At 39.1% G+C, this 20,450-nt stretch overlaps 1 protein-coding gene across 3 annotated transcripts in view; it reads right to left on the bottom strand.

Annotated features, from left to right (window-relative positions):
* Window positions 1-1,180: 1,180 nt before the first annotated feature.
* The window catches only part of LOC136838592 (START domain-containing protein 10-like), an 80,743-nt gene continuing 61,473 nt past the window's right edge, over window positions 1,181-20,450 (bottom strand). For 2 of the 3 annotated variants that reach the window (XM_067103797.1, XM_067103798.1), the window contains 2 exons: window positions 16,325-16,447; window positions 1,181-2,249 (listed from right to left, as the gene is read on the bottom strand). In XM_067103797.1, coding sequence (XP_066959898.1) covers window positions 2,154-2,249; window positions 16,325-16,447 — 219 coding nt within the window. In that variant the 3' untranslated portion in view covers window positions 1,181-2,153. Of the gene's footprint in view, window positions 2,250-16,324; window positions 16,448-20,450 lie in introns of those variants that run through there. The other variant, XM_067103799.1, reaches the window with a different exon arrangement.

Below are 20,450 nucleotides of genomic sequence, written 5' to 3'. Positions count from 1 at the left end.
TCATATGCCTCTATCAGATCACACCATATCACACTGGAAGTTAAAGGCAGGTAAGGGTATAATAAGGAGCACATGCAATTTTTATTAATCTAAAGTACACCTAACACTAACATGAGGGTCCACTGAAAATGAAAATGTAAACTCTCTACGAAAAAATTATTAATTGAAGTAGTTTTCCATCAGTCGCCCTCACTGAATGGCACTGATCCTTCAGCCTCTTCCATACTAAATGACTCATGAAGTGACACAGGAGACTCATAAAACTCTGAGAGCTGGAACATCTCACTTTTCATATGTATGTAAACAACAAAATTATGTAAATCTCATTAGAATCCTTATGCATTTCTCATAAAATCACAAAAATAATAAACAATAAAAAATAGAAGTATCATCATCATCTTTGTTATCATTACCATAATAATAATAATAATAATAATAATAATAATAATAATAATAATAATAATAATAATAATAATAATAATAATAATAATAAATATAGTATGCTGCAACAAGAAGCTAGTCATACCTCAAAGAATGTGTGATACACAAATGCACAGAACCAACATATAATGCCTGTGATTGGTCATATTACAGCACATAGTTGGGAATCTCAGGTTACTTTCCCGTGCTATATATCATTTGTAACCATTACCAACTTCCAGTGAATCATTTTAATTTTATATAAAAATGTTGACAATGCTTTAAATAGTGAGTACCACATTAAATGTTATAAGTATTTAGATCAATATCAAATAAAGTTACTAGATGAAAGACACATGCCTTTGCCTTATAAAATTCTTCTAATTTATGAGGAAACTTTAATCACTAATAATCCTCTTGAGTATAAGGAAAGCTTCTACACATTTGTTGTGAAAAAACTATAAGCTTCAAACTCATTGTGAACATTCAAGAAAATCTCTCTTTCCTTCTAGGGTCATGGATAAAAGTAGGGGACAAAATTATTTTGCCTATACTGTCCCTAGCTTGACATCCTTTTCTTGGAAATTTGATCTTTGCTTGAAGTTTTGTAGCTATGCTTTTTCTCTACTGGTCAAGTGATAAAAAATGCACATGACATATGACTCACTTTGTGCACATGGGTCAAAGTTATGGGCTTGATATCACATTACATACTGAACCTAATTTTCTGACCAGCACAAGAAAACTGGGGAGTTTCACACTAAGTAAATTTCATCATTAAATAAGCTGTGCCTATCACATGACTAATCACTTGCTATATGTGGCAATCATGTATTCTTATACAAAATAATTTTCTATTAGAAAATTCAATTCCCAACACCACATAGTAGCCAAAACATCCTCAATATACCACTGTCTCGCATTAGGAGCCCACAGAGGCTTTTTCATTTAATGGTACAAAAGTACAGTAATTATTTACCCTGGTCTATATGATATTATTGTCATAACAGTTAAGCAGATCTGGGGATATGACTGATAATCACAAAGCAATGTCAAATATGGCTCGCGAGATAAAAAAAATTTCTGAAAATGATTATGCATAAAGATGAACTCTTATTCACATCATACATATACTGAGCATCCTCAAGGAGTTAACCATCAAATAGAATGCAGTATATCTATTCAATCATTTTCAAACAAAGATATCAAATTGCAAACTCCTCTTTATCTGAAGTTGATACTAACCTGAAGAAATCTTTGTACCAAACAGACTCATAAAATGCCTTCAACAGCAGTTTTTTAATACTTTTGTTGGATAAACAATTAGCAAGAGCACTGTGAAATAGTAACTCTTTTTATGTAAGTTCAACAACCTGAAACAAAATGTTCTATATCTTCAAAAGCTCTTGCATTTAGTAATTATGAACATTATCCCCACAAAACTTGTGGACTTCCATCTTGTACGCACATTGTAACTGAAAGAAAATTTGAATTTTCTTTTCTTTTATGATTTGAATTTGGTCTCCCTTGCAAGTCAGCAGTTGTGCAACATCATGGCCCCCTACGGTTTCATATTTTCCATGATGAAGTATTGTATAGCATTATTGGAATTTGAGATTTTTACTTTATAAAAGGAATTATCAAAACTTATCTTTAAAGACTAACAAGCACTGTTGTTGGAGTTTTCACTCCCTACAAATATCACATAGGCCTCAGAGAGATGGTCCTGGAGATTAGTAGCCACCATGGTTGAGATGAGCCAAGGTTTTTTCATCAACATTGGATTCATCCATATATTCAATGGCATCATCTGCAGGGCTTTTGGTGCACTGGATTGGGAAATAGAAAATGGCATTTATTAAAAAACAACACAATAAATTAAATTTTCAAAAGGAACTTTATCTTAGTCTTTCAGGCTTAGCTTGAGGTTTGTCTTTCCAACATGTGATATTAAACCTGTAAACTGCAACTTAAAAAAAAAATATCTAAATAAAAATATTTAGAAGAAAAATACACTGCTTACATTTCCAAAGATTTCTTATGTCCTGTAAGGATATGAGTCCACAGAAGTAAAATGACAAAATGTGTCATCTTGCACATATGTATTAGTATCTACCTGATCACTATAACCATTAGCAATCCATTGACAAATTAATTTTCCACAAAAAACAAGAAATATATTACAATTTTATCATAAGCACAATATGAATGAAACATGGAAGAGTATCACAACAAAAAGCTGATATACAAATAACTCAAGGTTAAACAAGTCACCAGCACAAGAAAGTCAATGTAAACAAGTCAAGACTTGCATCTAATGACAAGGTTGTCTTGGACATAACTGGTTAGAGCTAAGAAGGCATAAAAGCACCTAACTATTTCCTCTAAGTTGTTTACATTCCACTTAATAGCAGTCCCCAGGTTATGGTGGCTCTGGCTTATGGCATTCCGGTCTTACGGCACTTTTTAAAATATATTCATAAAAAAATCAGTTCAGAGTTGTGGCTGATGTTCCAAAGTTATGGCGCCATAAGCGCCGTAACTAGGATTTGAGGGCGTAGCTCTAGGTGCTACAACAAGGTGAGAAAACTGGTTTAGGGAGCTGTAGCCACCAAAAGGGTTCACTATAAGGAGGGGCAAAAACCAGTTTATTACCAGGGCAAAGCTTAAAAACCTGTTTCTTTCCCCAGGTTTGCATAAGTCCCACTCTCTCTCTCTCATTTTTATAAATTTTTATTATGATGTTCTAAATTACAGCGTTTTCCAACTTACGGCGTGTCGCTGGAACGTAACGCCTGCCATAACCCAGGAACTCCCTGTATAGTTCAGGAATCTTTTATATCACAATGGTCAGATTTTGTAAATTTACTGAGAAGTTACCAATTCTGGTACGTTTTATACAACAATCATTTATAGTTATCATCATTAATTAGCTTAACCAGATCACTGAGGTAAGTTGTTCAGCCCTCACAGGACTGGTCCATAGGATTTTCTTTATGAATGATAATGTTCAGACCTTATTTATTAAAGTATAACTTTTTAAACATTATATACAGTAATTATAACTTTTTAAACATTATATACAGTAATTGGGTTAACTGAATGTGATGATTCATTAGTTTTGAGTCTGATAATTTATTTTTTATTTATTTAGCTGATTGTAAAAATTAAATCTCAGCTTTTAAATTCTTGATGTGAATTGCATATACTGTATACAGTATTGCACAGAGTTCAAAAGACCTGACTTTCATCCATACAACAACTGAGAGTAAAATCTACTATGTGATTGTTTACATTATATCTATCTACATCAGAAACTTTGTCAAACCTTCTCATGATGAGATTTAAGATGGAAATACCTGTATCTTGGTTTCCAGATATTGAACAGTACCTATTAATCTTCCTATATCTAATGTGGCTGAGGCTGAAAGTTTGTTATGCTGTTTATTTCTTTTGTGATTCAAATTATTGACATCTTTCAAGACTGGATTCTTATACTGAGTTTTTTTAGTTCTCTTCCTGTATATCTTGTAACTGTTTCTGTAATTAAAATTTTCACTTTTGGATAACCAGAACTCATCATTTTAACTTTTATGTTTGTTGCTTTACTTTTTAGAACATACTGCCATAAAGTAAAACTATTTCATCTTTAAAATGACTTATTACTCCATATCTCTGCATGGAAAGTAACCTCAAGGAGTGATCATAGGAAAATAACACCTTGTGCTTTACTGGCCCAGAGTCAAATATCATGATTGTTGAGAAACATATTTTTTCATCTTTCTCCTTATGCTTTATTCAGTATTATGAAGTTTATTGCAGTTTTGCACAATTCAAAAATTAAAACAATACTTTATTTACACAAATACAGTTTTTACAGAAAAGTACAGAAATTTAGTTTAGTTTTTCCCTTACTCTAACTCATTTCAACTTTTGTTTTGCTTTTATAAGTATAAAACAATAAATCATAACTATTCACCTTCAAAATGGCACCAAAAACAGTATTCTAGCAATAAAATAAAATAAAACTGAATGCATACATGGTCAACAAGAGAAGAGAGAGCTCTGGTACCAGCAAAATTTGACAGGAGCTCAAATGTGAAAGGGTTAATTGTGATACTACTTGCCTCATTCTGAATATCCAAATGAGGTACAGTATGCAGTATAATTAATGACTGTTTTACAGTAGACAACTTACGAACCACAGTATTGTATACCAGTTAATATTCATTTTCCATGCTTAACAGGCCATAGATGCTTTATTAAAAACTGGTACTCTGTGTAGTACGTAAACCAAATAAAAAAAAACTTAATACAGTATTACCTACTCAATGTAATAAAACTTTGCTACCACTGTTAATACTCTTTGTAAATCTGTCCAATACCAAAGTCCAGGTACTAACACTCCAATCCCCCCTGCTGCTTCAGGATATGCCCACTCCACTGTTTTGTCATCTACCACCCAGATGGTGACAGCCAATCACAGAGAGGTTTTCCCACTGACATCATATGCACTGCATACCAAACTATGTTAACACATTAAATAGTGGACTGCTTTTGAGCTACCTATGAAAAAATATTTTGCATTACTCTTGTCTTATATATAAAAAAAGGATTTTGACAAAGGAAAAATCTATTTCTGGAGAGGGCCTGTGTCATCGGTGAAATAGTCCATTCAGCACTTATTTCTAGGTAATTCCAAGGTTAGATACCAGAGAAAGCTAAATGAAATGCTGGAGTTACATTCCCAGAGCGAAGCCCACTAGATGGAGTCAGTGTATGGAAAAGGGTGAACTACAAAACATGAACCTTATCCTATAGAGATTCCCAATGTCAAAAGTCCCAACGAGAGGTGCCGTATACAAGCCCATGCACTACTCGCCAAGGACTGTATACAAGGCAACACTAGCCGTGATTCCATGTTAGCACCCACTCTACTAGAATGAAGTTTAACAAGGGGGAGGGAGAATGAAAAAACAGAACAGTCAGGACATCGGGCCTCTCTCCAGAAATAGATTTTTCCTTTGTCAAAAATCCTTTTTCTGGATCGGGGTCCCGTGGTCACCCGGTGAAATAGTAACAGAGAAACAAACATCATCCTTATGCTATTAAAGACTTCAATAGAAACGTTGAAACTAGGAGAATTCTACTCCTGGAACATAAGTAAGGTCCTCTAAGTCTATGTAATGAAAATAATGTAAGTGGTCACCGCCTAAGATCATGAGCTTAGAACAGCACCTGAATAGGCTTGTATTAAGAAAATACTCTCTGCCTAATACGACCCAATGACAGTGTCTCCCTTTTTTAAAGGAGAGGACCTGACAAAATTGGCGAGGTCCTGTCTAAAAAGCCTGCAAGAAGAAAACTGACACAGAAACAGACCTTTTGTAAAAGGAGTACTTCCCAAGGTGACCACCTAAAAATGAGAACCCTTCAATTTGTAGAGAGAAAGCTTAGGTGGAGTGAATTCAGACAACACTACCCCCTTTGATGGAGGGGAAATCAAAACTGATTGGTTCCACCAGACAAACTAAACTGATTGGTTCCGCTTGTGACAGGCAGACAGTACAGGAAAACTAAATACCAGAAGCTAAGCTGATTAAAAATTTTTGGGACTTCTCAACAAGGAAAGATAAGAACGAGATGATTGTTGGTTACCAAGCTAACTCGATACATTACCAAAAGACCAGGAAACCGAATGTGGACGAGTACTGCTCTTAGACGAACACAGACCTTAGGGATGAAAGTTAAGGGCCTGTGAGTCTGGTTCCAACAAAACACTTTGCTCGAGGCCAATGCGGCCACATCAGTACTGTAGCTTCGAAAATCCAGTGTGAAGAGTGCTAGTTATTTAACTGCAGAAACCATACTGCAGTAGAGTAGGATCCTCTTAACTGATTTCAGGAAAACAGAAATAACAGGAATTCAATATCAGTTTCTCCTAAACTGTAAGATTCACAAAGACCACAAAGCCAGGACATCAGAGTTTGAGGGCTGACGCAGGCTGAGTTTATACCAGACGGGACAGCTTGATAGCTTGTGGCTGAATTGGTTGCAACCGACCTACTTCCAGGCCCAGGAAAGGTCACAAGACTACCTGAATGACGCCTCCGCCTAAAGGACTATTCCGGACACCAGGGCAAGGAGGCCCGATAGGGAAAAAGCAGTGACCTTTGGACCCTAAGTACGAAGGGGGTGGTAGACAGAAGTACCTGCGTTGCTGAAGTTGGTATGGAGAAGAATGAATCATAACCAATGGAAGAAATTTTGAGTCCAAAACCACTTGTTTACGTGAGCGCACTATTGCTGTTTTGTTCAGAACTGAGCCTAAAAGGAAACTCCTTGGGGGAAGAAGTTTCCAAGAACAGGAAGACTGTCACCGCTCCAAAGCGCTGATATGGGAACTGCCGAACGCGGACCTAATTAAGTACTATGTACTTCATTGGCCAAAAATATCCAATTCTCACCCGCCCAGAGAGGTGACGGTGTGGAATACTGAGGTCGAGGGGGAAAGCTGGAGAGAACTGACTTCGTGTTAATTTGACAGTTGTGCGAGGCCGGAGGCCACTATTCAAGCAGAGGAACTGGCGGAGACACGCCCCTGACTCCACCATACCCTCGGGTCATAAACTCCAGCTTTGACTTCAGAAGGAGAAACCATTACCAAGCAAACTGGAGAAAACCCAGACCTTTTCTTGGGCACGGGAGAGGTATGCTTGAGATGATGAAATGATAAGATGCCCTTGTTATCTCTTTCCACTTCACTGATTCATAACTACGAAGGTTACCCTCCTGAATCAGGTGGGATTCCTTTCCTGGTTACTTAGAAGCCCAAAGACTCTAGAAACCCATTATAATGACCGCGCCTCAGGCAATTCCCGACGCTGGGTGCCCAAATGAGCTGGTGGCAACTAGATATGGTGCTAGCATAGCCTCCTAATACCGGAGCTGTTGAACTACGGTATTGTTCAAACTGGCAAAGACTCTGGAGCCGTATTGAGGAGTGGCAGCACATCCTGAAGGGGTACGCCTGCTCTCGAGTCTGAATCCCAGAAGGGATAGGACCTTTCAAACCAAGATGAAAGGAAGCATCGAAAGGTTCATAGAGGTGGCCATGCCCACGGCGCAGGCAGGATCCGAACCCACAAGACTGTAAGCAACCGAGACTTGCCGCAAGAATAAGGAAAAACAAACGGACACGCCTCGAAAAATTTTCCAGTGAAGGGAATCCCTTGGCAGACTGAAAAAGTCTGACAGGGCCATTCGCAAAGACCCCAGAACTCTGGCCGAGGTTGACTGAACCTGATTGGGGAACAACAGTCCAGCTCCCCCCCTCGGGCCCTGATAATTATAGCTTCTGGGCCCAGGAACTCAGTTCCAGTGGCCCCCGAAATGGTACAGCCTCCACCCATATGAGAAATATTTCACAGGGAGGAGGCTTGATTGCCTCCGTGAAGCGTAATGCCTTCCCAAATTTCCGGAGAGGAGTAGGATGCAGCACTTTGCTCCTATGATAACCCTGAGGGTCAGAGCCTCTGGCCAAATGTCTAGTGAAAATTCTTTCCTTAGGTTTTGGTATGAAGCAAAGAAAACTCCGGCGGGCACGTGGGGGAGGCAGAGACACACGGGGGCGTTACAAGGGGCGATGTGTTGCTGAACCTCGCACAATATCGAGGTGGAGGCTGGGAGGAGAGCTGACGGCTGTCTAGGGCAGAGACCTGAAGCGCCGCACACCGCCTGAGCAGGGGGCTCTTGAACTACATGAACTTCTGTCGGGACTCTGGGGACAGGTCCCGCAAGATCAGACTGCTTTCTGCTCGTAGGTAGACACCATGAGAACGGGAGGCTCTGGTAACAATAGTAGCCCAAGACGGCCATAATAACGCCCACCTGGGGAAAAGATTAATTCTCCAGGTGAAACTATTCATAAGATTCAGCTCACATGAACGGGCAAGCCTGACTTACACTCCTGTTTCAGCTTCCGAAAATTGACTGAAGCTTAGGAGCTGTACGCTGAAGAAATTAGGAAGTTTAGGTCCGGGTTGAAGATTCACTGTGAATGTATCTGTGATATCTGTCTCTCGGAAATGCCTCAGCGACACATTTTCAAAACAAGCCTGTTTGATAAGAGGGCTACATTCGAGCACAAGGTAAGAAACAGGGCTCCCAAAGAGAGCACGGTGAAGACCTCACAGCTGGCGTGAACTTGGAATTTTCCGCCTGCCACTCCATTAGAGTCCTCATAGGGAGACGATGTCCAGGCCCTAGCTGAGGGCTCACTTATGGATCCTGCCAGACAGATGCCATGCTCGCTCTGACAGTCTGGTAAACCCGGATAAGAGGATACCAGACCGAAGGGAAGAAAATGCTCCTTCCACCAACCTCCGTGTGCCCACAATTCCCGACAGGGAGGGTGCCTTCATGCTGGGAAGCATAAAGGGAAGGCACCAAGATTCCCCAGACTGAGGGGAAAAGAGGTGGAGATGTCCGAACGAGGAATTCGAACGGAGCAGGACTTAACAGGCAGATCCATTGACAATGAGTCTTGAGATTGATCTCTTGGGATTTAAGCTCCTGGGAAAGGGAAGGCATGGACCATGACGTAGATAGTTAGTTTAATAGGTTGGACAATGACTCTCATAACGCAGCTCCTTATAAGGAGACCAGAAAAAGAATTATCCAACAAAGGAAGGAGGGGTAACCGCCTTTGCTTTGCTTGGGCCGTGTCCCTTTCCAGAAGACGCAGGCTAAACTCTCGTGAGATGGCAATCGACAGGGAGATCCGACGCCCTGAGGGGGCCCCCGGAGCGGGTCTTTGGTTTAAAAAGGGTGGTCTTTTTTATTTTACTTACTTCACCTTAGGGACGGTAGACCAGGAACCGTCGAAAAGTGGATGAGAAGGTAACGAACTCTTAAAGGGAAAAGTTTGCCTCACCTAATTCGAAGCAGCGAAAAGGTTTGTCTCCACTATTCCGCACCTACTTATCGCCCCGGGACGATGTTCACAGGTCCGGACCCAGACAGAAGGCCGCAACGCGCTCTTCAGAAAAACTCTCCTCAGAAACAATTAACTTGAAGCGAAGAGTTACGAGACTTCGCGGCCGCTCCAGGAGGGGGGAAAATTAGGACCCCAGACACCGGAGGAACAACTATCAATAAGTTATATAAGACGAGTTTACGGCGAAAACCGACAGGTGTATATGAAAACCTACCAATTTACCGAGAATTCGCCCGAAACGGAGTTTGGCGGAGGAAATCGATAGGCGATATGAAAACCCACCGAACCATCGGTGAATCTCGCCTGAGAGAGCCCAAACACCTAAAGATTAACTATTAATAAGCCACAAGAGGCGGAGAACCGATAGGTTTATATGAAAACCTACCGGATTAACAAGAACTCACCGAGACGGAGTTCAAAGAGCGACTATTAATAAGCCACATAAGGTGGAGCTTTGGACGGAGGTAAAACTAACAGGTGTATATGAAACCTACGGATTCATCAGGTAGCCTGCTCTCGGAGAGCATAGCGCACAACGCTACCCGCGTCGGGTGCCAAACGCATCAATAATAAGCCAAAGGAGGCGCGCTGGCGGCGATAAAACCTACGGATTCATCAAGTAGCCTGCTCGGAGAGTATATAGCGTATTTAACAACCTTCCGAGTCAAGACAAGTCACATGAGGCGGAGTTTCATGGAGACGAAACCGACAGGTATATAAAACCCACGGTTCATCACAGCCTGCTCGAGGAGAGCATAGCTGCACTTCAACCTTCCGTACAAAACTATAAATCCAAAAACAGACCAAGACCGGAATGGGAGCCAGATTCCGCGGACCGCTGGTTTGTTGTAGGATAGCCGGAGCATTCCTGCACTTGACAAAAACCAGCCGAAAACGCAGGAGAGGCGTTGGAACGGATGCCGAGCAGAGTACCGAAAGCAGCTTATAGCCTAGTCAGACCAGGAAACCCGGAGAAAACCGGAGAGAAAACCGGCTAACAGGGGACAAAACTCATAGACATAAAACAGAGTCAACGGAACATTCGCCGATTATGTTCGAACAAAATGTGAAGTGAACTGTTCGGAAGTGGGCGCGACTCCGAAAGCCAGGAGAGGAAAACCCCGGAGGAGGATATCCTGAACTAAGTGATAGCGGTGGGGGGGGAATAAACGCCGACCGCTAAACACTAAAACCGCCGGAGCAGTAAGCAAGGAGAGCGCCCAACAAGATAACGAAACACCGAACAGGTAGTAGCAAAAAGGAGGGGGAACGCCGAAAGTAAATAAAGCAGAAGACAGTTAGGTGGAGAACGCTAACTGGCCTCGTATGAGATCCCAACAGTGAGGTGCGAACATGTAGGAAGCACCATGGAAATAGTCGGACAGAAAAGGAAGGGGGAAGGATAGGCCAGAGGTTGATAACCCAAAGCAGCGACTCAGGGGTGGGACAGCACTCTCGGCGCCCAGAGATTCTCATAGATCCTCGCTATGTAAGCTGTGTTGTACCGACAAGAGCGAGAGAAAAAGAGAGGAAGGGCAAAAACCTCTACGGCCAGGAGCAAAGAAAGATAAAAGGAGGTGAACAGGGGTGGGGAGAGCACCCTGTCACCTCCAGGTCCAGGTGGAGTGCCAACTCAGACACACCGGCTGACAATCAATCAATGCAGAGGGAGGATTTAGGCTACGACATAAAATATGATACTGCTCTCAAGCCTTGGAAAGTTAAATACAAACTTTGAAAACAAAACCAAGGGGAGAGAGAGAGCAAGGAGCAAAAGGGAGAGAAGGGGACTCTGAAACCACAAAATAACATATATATAGTCGGTAAAAGAAATGTGAACAGGAGTGGGAGCAATTCTCGGTCACCATTGGCAAGCAACCCAAAGAAGGATTGAACTAAGATAGGCTACGCAGGTAAACCCTCGCTATTCCAGCTTAACTTATTAGGAACATTAGCCTAAGTGAAAAGCTGAAACAGGAGAGGTGGACGTAGGGGCAATATATCCAAGTCAAAACCAAACAAAGTGAAGCACCAGACATAAAACACACATGTACAGAACGAGATCACCGCACATGAAACTCATACGCACAGATCGAGATCGGGCCCTCTAACGAATTTTTCCCGAAGGAAAAAGTGTTACAGCCAACCCTAGGCTAACCTAACTGAGGTGATGTAAAGAAGGATTCTAACATTGGCAGCAGTCACTTGATACCTGCACTGACTCCTAGCATATAGCACTTAAAAGCTACACATTTGATTAATGTGTTATTTTGGGCCACCAGTCCTGGACTGCTTCTGAGCCTTGGGATTTCTGAGTGGCTGATCTTCAGGCCAGCTTGTAAGTCCAGAAATTATCATGTGGTGGACTGTAGGCATTACTTCAGGTTCTTTGTAGTGTCCCTTCGGCCCTCTAGCTGCTGCAGCAACTTCTTTCTACCTCTTTTCTTTTTACTGTACTCTCCGTTCAGTACTTCCGTTTACAGTACATTCTTCTCTGACTCATTTCACCCTTCTCTAACAGTATTGTTTCATAGCGCAATTGCAAGGTTTTTCTTCCTGTTACACCTTTCAAACCTCTCACTCAATTTCCCTCAGCACTGAATGCTCCTGTAGGTCCCAGCACATGGCCTGTGGTCTAGCTCTTATATTTCATTCCATTCTATAGTTATTCTGTTGACTGTGACTAGTCTGGTTAAACTAGTAACAGCATTGATGTCCTTAATGCTTGGTCTTAATTTGAGCCAAGATGTACTGAATGACATGTTTTTGGAAATAAATCACAAGAGACTTTGCTGAATTACAGTGTTTGAATTTCTGAGTTCATTGGCAATAATGAAATCAGTTTAAATGGTGTTTCAAGTGACTGAGATTCAAAATGATTTGTGGTTTTTATGCCATGTATACACTGAAGGGCCAAAAGGGAAGTCTTTAGCACAAAAAGGCTATTCTGTAGTATAATAAATGTTATTATTATTATTATTATTATTATTATTACATATTATTATTATTATTATTATTATTATTATTCAGAAGATGCAGTTTATTCATATGGAAATGTTTCACCAAAGTGCTATTGACTTAAATTCAAGCTTTCCAAAGAATGTTCAGGTGTTCATTAGAAAGCAAGAGAAGGCAAAAGGAAATGCAGAAAGAAGAAGAGATCTCACTTATTAAATAGAAGCATAAAGCAATTAATAAATAGATAACTCAGGTAGCTTTGACCGAGTCTGGCCTGTAACTGTAGTGGTGTTATTATTAACATTTGTACTCAGATTTTCTCTCAGATTTGGCCAGAGGAAGTGAGTCCTCTGCTATCGGTATTCATCTTGTGCAACTCTACCTGAATTCCCTGATCTGAAGCCAGCTTGTCCCTCCTCCTCCCTCTGCAATTTTCTGGGTTTCTTACTGGTGTATCATTTTTGTGCTTCTCTATATCTGCCACCCCACCTCAACTGCCCTCACCTCATCTCACTATATAAATCAAAACCACCTATTCCTTTATCTTGTTGTTTTGTTGTATTTTGTAGGTCATATTTTTCCAAACCCTTTTAAATTCTGCTGTAGAGTATTAGAGGTTCTACAGTTTGCACCTACACTGCAACACAGATTTTGCCAATTATATTCTGGGGATATTTGTTAAGTGCTAAGGAGTTGTTGGGAGAGAAGTGTGTCTGCCTGAAAAACACTCCTTGGGTACCCAGCCTTCGCTAATTAACTGAGGGACGAGACAACAGAATGCTGGGAATCACTCAGAAGCCATCAAGACGGCAAGAATTTAATCATCATTTCCACTGTTGCATTGCTTATAGTATTGTGTAATTTTCATTTGATTTATATACCTCAAGAGTAGCTCTTGCCAATCATTGTTAGTATGAATTAGTTGATATTAGGTTTAACATGTGAGTTTCGTAACCACTAGTTGGTCTTTTTGTACAATGTTTCCTTTTTTTATATATTAAATCAATTTCATTTTTTGGGGGGTATACTTAGTAACCGTTTTATCATTCCTCTATATATAAGATTACTTTTCAATTATAACTATCAAAATGGTGTACATTTTACATATGGCAAGGTTCTAAACACCAGATTACCTCCTCTACATAGAAAACATGAAAGCTGAGATGCCAAATTAATTACAACCGCATTTAAATGCTTTCCCTTAGAGGTTGACTATCTTATGTCAAAAATTACCACACATGTACATACAAGAGTATATAGAAATACACTTGCCACTAAATTAAATGGAAATATAAAATCAATTCAATATGTAAAAAATTAAATTTTTCTAAAATAGTGTTAATTTTTTCATACATATCCTTCACACACACATATATGCCCAAATTGAGGACCTCAAACATCCAAAAACAGGACACGCATTCTTCCCAACAGACTAAGATCAATAGTAACATGGCACATGTACCACCTGGAGTCTCTGGTACCCATCAATCACCTGTGGAGTAGGGATATGGAGCTAAAAGATCAGCAAGGCTGAGAGAAGAAAATGTATTATATGAATTATTGGTTTTTCTGAAAAAAAGAAAAATTCCAAAAGAAAAAAAATTCCATATAATAAAAAATTAAGTTTATTTCATTACAACCACATCACTTATGTGAAAGTTCTGAGCAGCTGAATACCCCAGAACAGTGACTGAGATCTGAAGCATTCATATAAGCTCTTGGAAACTATGAAGGCTCAGGAGCCAAGGCTCTGGGAGCTCAAGAGGGTCATTATAAGAAAAAACAATTCCATTTAGAGTACAATACGCACTTGCATTTGTATAAGACCGCGAAGCTAATAACCCTAGAGATCTAAGTCTCTAAGTTTCCATGCATGAATGGGTGAGATGTTGGAGAATTAGCAAGATGAATGACTATTTCCCTGTGGGAGATTTAATAAGATGATGATTCCCATGTCCTTCCCCAAAAGATACAACTTTGCCCACCACTACTACTAGTCATCCCAAAAATATGTATCCATTCCTTAGGTGTTAAATTCTTATAACTTTGCAAAGGTAGACTGATTGGTACATGATCTACTTCACCATTTGGCACATTGTAAGCTCTGAGGATGACCTGCCTGAGCCAGCAAGAAACTTTTTTTTAACCAACCTGTCAAAAGAAACAATCTGAGGGTGCTTCCCCTAGAATCTTCTGTTGACTAAGATAATGACAGATTGCTCTCACCAACTATAGTAGAGCTTTCTTCATGCAGCAACAGAAGCTAGAGAAAGGATGGAAAAAAATGGTGCTGTGGAATGGCATTGGCTGCCTGGAGTTTGGTTCTTTATTACAAAGTCTACTGAACTACCTCAAATATGCAAATGCCAAGACAGAAACTGTCTTCAGTCTTGGACCAACCATTGGAGACTTGTAAAGGCTTATAACGAGGTTTAATATAGTTTACATGACCATCTGGCACATTGTAAGTTCTGAGGATGACCTGCCTGAGCCAGCAGGAAATTTTTTTTTTAACCAACCTGTCAAAAGAGAAACAATCTGAGAGTGCTTCCCCTAGAGTCTTCTGCTGACTAAGATAATAACATATTGCTCTCACCAAATATAGTAGAGAGCTTTCTTCATGCAGCAACAGAAGCTAGAGAAAGGATGGAAAAAAGGTGCTGTGGAATGGCACTGACTGCCTGGAGTTTGGTTCTTCATTACAAAGTCTACTGACCTGCCTCAAAGATCCAAATGCAAGAGAAAAACTGTCTTCAGTCTTAGACCAAGCAGTGGAGACTTGTAAAGGTTTATAACGAGGCTTAATATAGTTTACATGACCCCTAAAAACCTCCTGCTTCACCTAGAAAATCCTTTACCTCTGAGGCTGCTGGATAGTTTGAAAGCATAGAGCAGCAACATCTCTAGTTTATTGTGGACCCTATAAAAGTGCAGTTGATGAAGCAACTTCTTCCATATAAGATCCTCCTCAATTTGACTATCAAAGAACCAAAGATAATTTTTCAAAGCCAGGATATAGAACATAAAAGTCCAGGGATATCAAGGAGTTTCTTTTCCTAATGGAATGACACCCCAAAGTCACGGTTTCCATCCTGAAATGGGTTTGCTGAACAAACTCATTCCAAGGGCTGAGATTAATGACTGGTAGCCATCATTCTGTCATCTTCTGGCCAGAAAGAGCTTACTGTAGACCCAAGCAAGTTCTTCTGTACCTCTATGATTACCTGCTTCTGTAGCATCAACTTCACTTTGCTGTCTGCAGCCTGAAACTTTTTTAAGAGTTCTGACCATAAACACAGAAGCCTTCCTGCTGCAGTGCAAATGTGGTGCTTTTCTCCTAAAAAAAAAAAAAAGTCATGTCTTATAATAAACTCCATCAGTTACATTCTAACTTTAATTTTTGCCATGATCTCCAGAATTTCTGGAGACATGCCTCCATCAGCAAAAGAATAGTCTGAGGGGAAAATACTGACTCCACTGTCATCTGGCCAACTTAGCAATGAATTTTGCTGTATGCCATCTGCTTTCCTGGGCTGAAAAAGGTGGCTGCTGTGCTCTCGCTGGAGTCTACCTGTTGACAGTAAAAGGACAGGAAACTTAAAAGAGTTTACTGTACACCCCAAGCGAGTTTTTTATCTCTATGATCACCTGCTTCTGTAGCATCATCCTCTGCTGTCCAGAGCCTGAACCTTTTTAGAGTTCTGACCATAAACATTGAAGCCTATCTGCTGCTTGAGGCAGGTGGCTTATGCTTATGGGTATCTGAGACTCCAGATGTCACATCTGCCACGCTGCTATTGATCTGCTATCAGTTAGACAAAAGAATACAGTACCTGGAGACATTCTAAGACCACAAACTAGGACATTAAAAAGAAAGGTGAGGTTATGATGAAACAAATTACTATAAAAAGATGTCATGTATAATCAACAAAAAATACAAAGCAATACCTGATTGAATGCTATCCGTGGTACGTTGATCTGTTCTGGATAAACCCATGGCTTTAAATTGGGGTTGTTTTGCATCTTCCAGGTTATGTACTGTATGCTTGCTTTATGTAATGTCTTCACCATCTGTAGATGTTGGTGTTTCATTAGTAAACAGAAAAATAAGGTAAACCAAATCATTCTTTCATTCATTTGCAAAAAACTTCAAATTAGTTTTGTTTTCAAAAATGATATAGGAGTAAAGTAATTTACTTCAAAGCTTCAATGTCAAAGACAATTCAACAGAATCAAAATGAATGCAAGAAAAAGAAAGTATCATTCACCAAGTTAAAAGAATATCTGAATCAGACTTTACAATTCCCAAAGGTTCTGTAATACTTATAAGAATCAACTACTCAAGGCTTAGATTAAATACAACCACTGCAATGGAAATTAAAATAACAAAGCATGCATACATACAAGGAGTGCACATAACAGTCCTTGACATATGTGACTGTTTACTTCTCTTATCCTTAGTGAAATAAGAGAAAAATACTCTTTAACATGTCAAATGCCACCACTCAATTCGGTCTGAACTACTTCCCTTTCATCCATATAAAAACCACTGGGGTTACTCACTGACAAATGGAGTACAGTATATTCCTTGAATTCTTTTCACAATAGAGTATATGAAAAAAGGGAAATGAAAATGAAAGTTAACTACCACTTTCAAAATTAAAATGAGTTACTCTAAAAATACTTTTTATCCAACTTTAAATTGAGAAAGAACATTTACTCAAATACTATGCTCAGAGCAATTGTGCATGCATAAAATCCCAGCACCATAAATCAGTAAGCACTAAGACAAAATAGTTTAAATGTTAAATTAAAACTAAGTACAGTGCACATGAAAAACAATATACTCTATACTGTATACTGTATGGTCTTCAAAACATTTCCATACAAAAGTGACAAATAATGAATTTTTTAAAAATGAATAGAGGCTAAAGTTTTCAAAGGCATCATGATCAACTCACGAAGACTTTATGGTTCATGTACTGATTAAACACACATTTATTATGTACTGTTGCATACATGTATTTTTCAGTCCGTCTATGTGCATTTGTAAATGTACATGCACATACATGTTATGATAAACTATCACTTACTGTGTTTGTGCACCCTCTCTCTCTCTCTCTCTCTCTCTCTCTCTCTCTCTCTCTCTCTCTCTCTCTCTCTCTCTCTCTCTCTCTCTCTGGATTATTCTTTATAAAAAAATAAAATCATAGACAGAGATAGGTGAGCAAGTGCCATTCTTTAAAAAAAATACAAGGTTTTTGAGAGAGAGAGAGAGAGAGAGAGAGAGAGAGAGAGAGAGAGAGAGAGAGAGAGAGAGAGAGAGAGGGGGGGGGGAAGCAAGTGCTTAGTGTTTTATAACCTCTGTAAAAGCAAACACAAAGAAGTTTATGACTTTTAATATGTAATTGCATTATTTTTGTGCATTTTACTTATCTTGTAAGTGTTACCAGCTAAGTAGGTAGACCTACCACATTTCACTACATATTTGTTAAGGCTAAACTGTACAGTATTTTCTGGAAGTTATTCATTTAGTGAATATTTCTCTGAACTGAATGATAAGTAAATTAATACATATATTTAACTGAAAGAGAATGACAAACACTAGTCCAGATATGCTATTAATTACCACACTTTACATGGAATTACTGTACACTGTAAGCTATGTGAGTTGGTCCAGGATACTGTGCTGTGTTAGCTTTATGCCAATCTGTTACTTAATGGATTTCATTACTTACTGGGAGGGGCAGACCTAAATCATCTATTAAGTAGATGTTTTGGGGATCTGGACTCAAAAACAGGCAGAAAAATTTGATAAGTAACAAAGAACCTGTGGAATACCCAATAACTGAGCTTTGAAGATAACCTAGTCAGCAATAAATCCATATAATTTTGAATGTAAGCTAAATTGTACTTTACACTTATCATTCAATCTAAGACATTTATCCACAAATGCATCAATTCTGAAAAACAGCCAAGTAAAATCCTTCACAATGCGGTAGCTGATAAGTAACAAAGTTTGAAAAGTTGAGGTCTGATAGGCTGAGCGGCTACAATAGAAAAGCAGAGATTTCACTGAAAAAAGAAAAGATAATTGAATGCTAATGCTAGGCAAAGATTGTACACATTGCTCACTGTTGCAGATCATGAATAGTGCCTGTGATCACTGCTGAGGATCCAGAGATTTATCTGTGTATGAATAATGATGACTACAAACCTTCTTCCTCTTTCTGAAGAGCATTATCATGTCTTGACATTTCATGGATCATGAATGGGCCAGATTATAAGAATGCATTTGGTGTGACACAAATAAAACTGTTACACCTGTTCACAACTCCATATCAATCTGTTCGTTGGTAATGAAGCAATAACTACAGTACCACTGAAACAGCAAGCTATGGGTGAGAAACTAGAGGTAGTCTTATAAAAAATCAGGTCTCCCTGTGAGGAGGCAAAAAATGTCTGCAGAAACAAGTGGTGGTGGCTGGAGCATGTGTGACCAACCTCGTAACTACTGTTAGAAATTCAGCCTTAATCTAATGTTATCAAGATATGCTATGGCAGCAAGCATACTTTGAAATTTATTTTGGATACAAAGATCTGTCACTTGATGGCAAGTAATGACAGTACATTAATTAATATTTTGTTACCTGCAGATGAATCCTCCAATAGTACTCTTGAGATGGGTAGTTTTCATGCAAATATTCACCTTCACAATCTCATTTGTTTTCACAAAATGTGTCATCCATTTATAGTTGCAACAATGATTACCACAACATGGAAGAATATACAAAAACTAACACAGGAAATGCTTTGTCTCAAGAGCTAAAGAGACTTTTTGTAATGTTAGCCATGCATTTCTAGCTCAGTGACAGTCTGAGGTCCTTAAGCAAAAAACCTATTACTTACAATTACCCCATTTTGTGCATACAAAATTGTCTCACATATTTCAGTCTCTTTTAAAAAAGAAAAGAGCTGCTAGTAGTATTGTGCATACACAGGTAGATCCTCCAATCTCAAGCAGCTAGAAGGGTCACAATTCATGCATCTACCTTTCAATTCACAACTATCATTCCTTGTGCTTTGCTGTTAGTTTTCTATTTTTAAGAATTTCCTTTAATCAATTCCATTTCTTGTGAAGTAATTAGCCTCCCATGTTTCTCCAAAAAAATAGTTAGTAACTAAGAAGTGCTCTGAACAAGAGGATGGTCAATGTACAAACAGCACAAAGTGTCAATTGTAAAAAAAGATGTTTATTTTTGGTAGGTTTTAATCACACTTATGTTGGTAAGGTAGCTCACTGGGAGTGACATGCTAATCATTCTTTCAAGTTAGGTTTTGCTTAGTTCATTGATAACACTGGGTTTTGCTTTTAATGATTAAAATGGCAAATTTAAATTAATTTGTATTTTTCATAGCTAACAAACCTGCAGTCTTAACATTAAGATAAATCTTCTGGCACCAGCTGGAAACTGGTAAAAATAAAAACAAGAATTGTTTATGCAAGGAATTGGTGGCATCTGGCATCCGTCACAGAGATGAGATGGTAACTGCTTATTTGCTTGTTGCTGGATATTGAAATTAGGTTTAGTTTTGGTTCACTAATTTTAAATGCTTGTTTTTTGTGGTATTTAAGCCATTCAGTGTTACCTTAGTGCTATGTCATTTATTTTCTGTATCTGCTCAGTAAAGGGTATTTAACTTGGTGGTTGCGTTAGAAAACTTGATGTGATCTATATAAAGATATTAAGTTTTCTCAGTCTTTTATTGTTATTCACCACGAGAGTTAGATTATTTGATGGGTGAGATAAGGTTCTTGGAAAGCAACCCACATCAATCTTGTGGTAATTTTAGACAATCTCCCCCCCAACACCTAGTACTTTCAATTAGTGGGAAAGCTTACCTGTTGCAATGATGTGCTTTGCTAAAGCAGCAGGGTGTGATGCTTTCCTACCTGATAGGTCCAACCATGCTTTGCACGTCACCCAAGAACTTCCACACCAAATCTGAGCCAACAAACTTTAGTTGACTACTTTGGAACTGTTTTTGGACCATCCACATAAGCAGGGTAATA

The sequence above is a fragment of the Macrobrachium rosenbergii genome, chromosome 5, assembly GCF_040412425.1.
Source record: "Macrobrachium rosenbergii isolate ZJJX-2024 chromosome 5, ASM4041242v1, whole genome shotgun sequence".
NCBI lineage: Eukaryota > Metazoa > Arthropoda > Malacostraca > Decapoda > Palaemonidae > Macrobrachium > Macrobrachium rosenbergii.
This window is presented reverse-complemented; position numbering and strand designations above follow the sequence as displayed.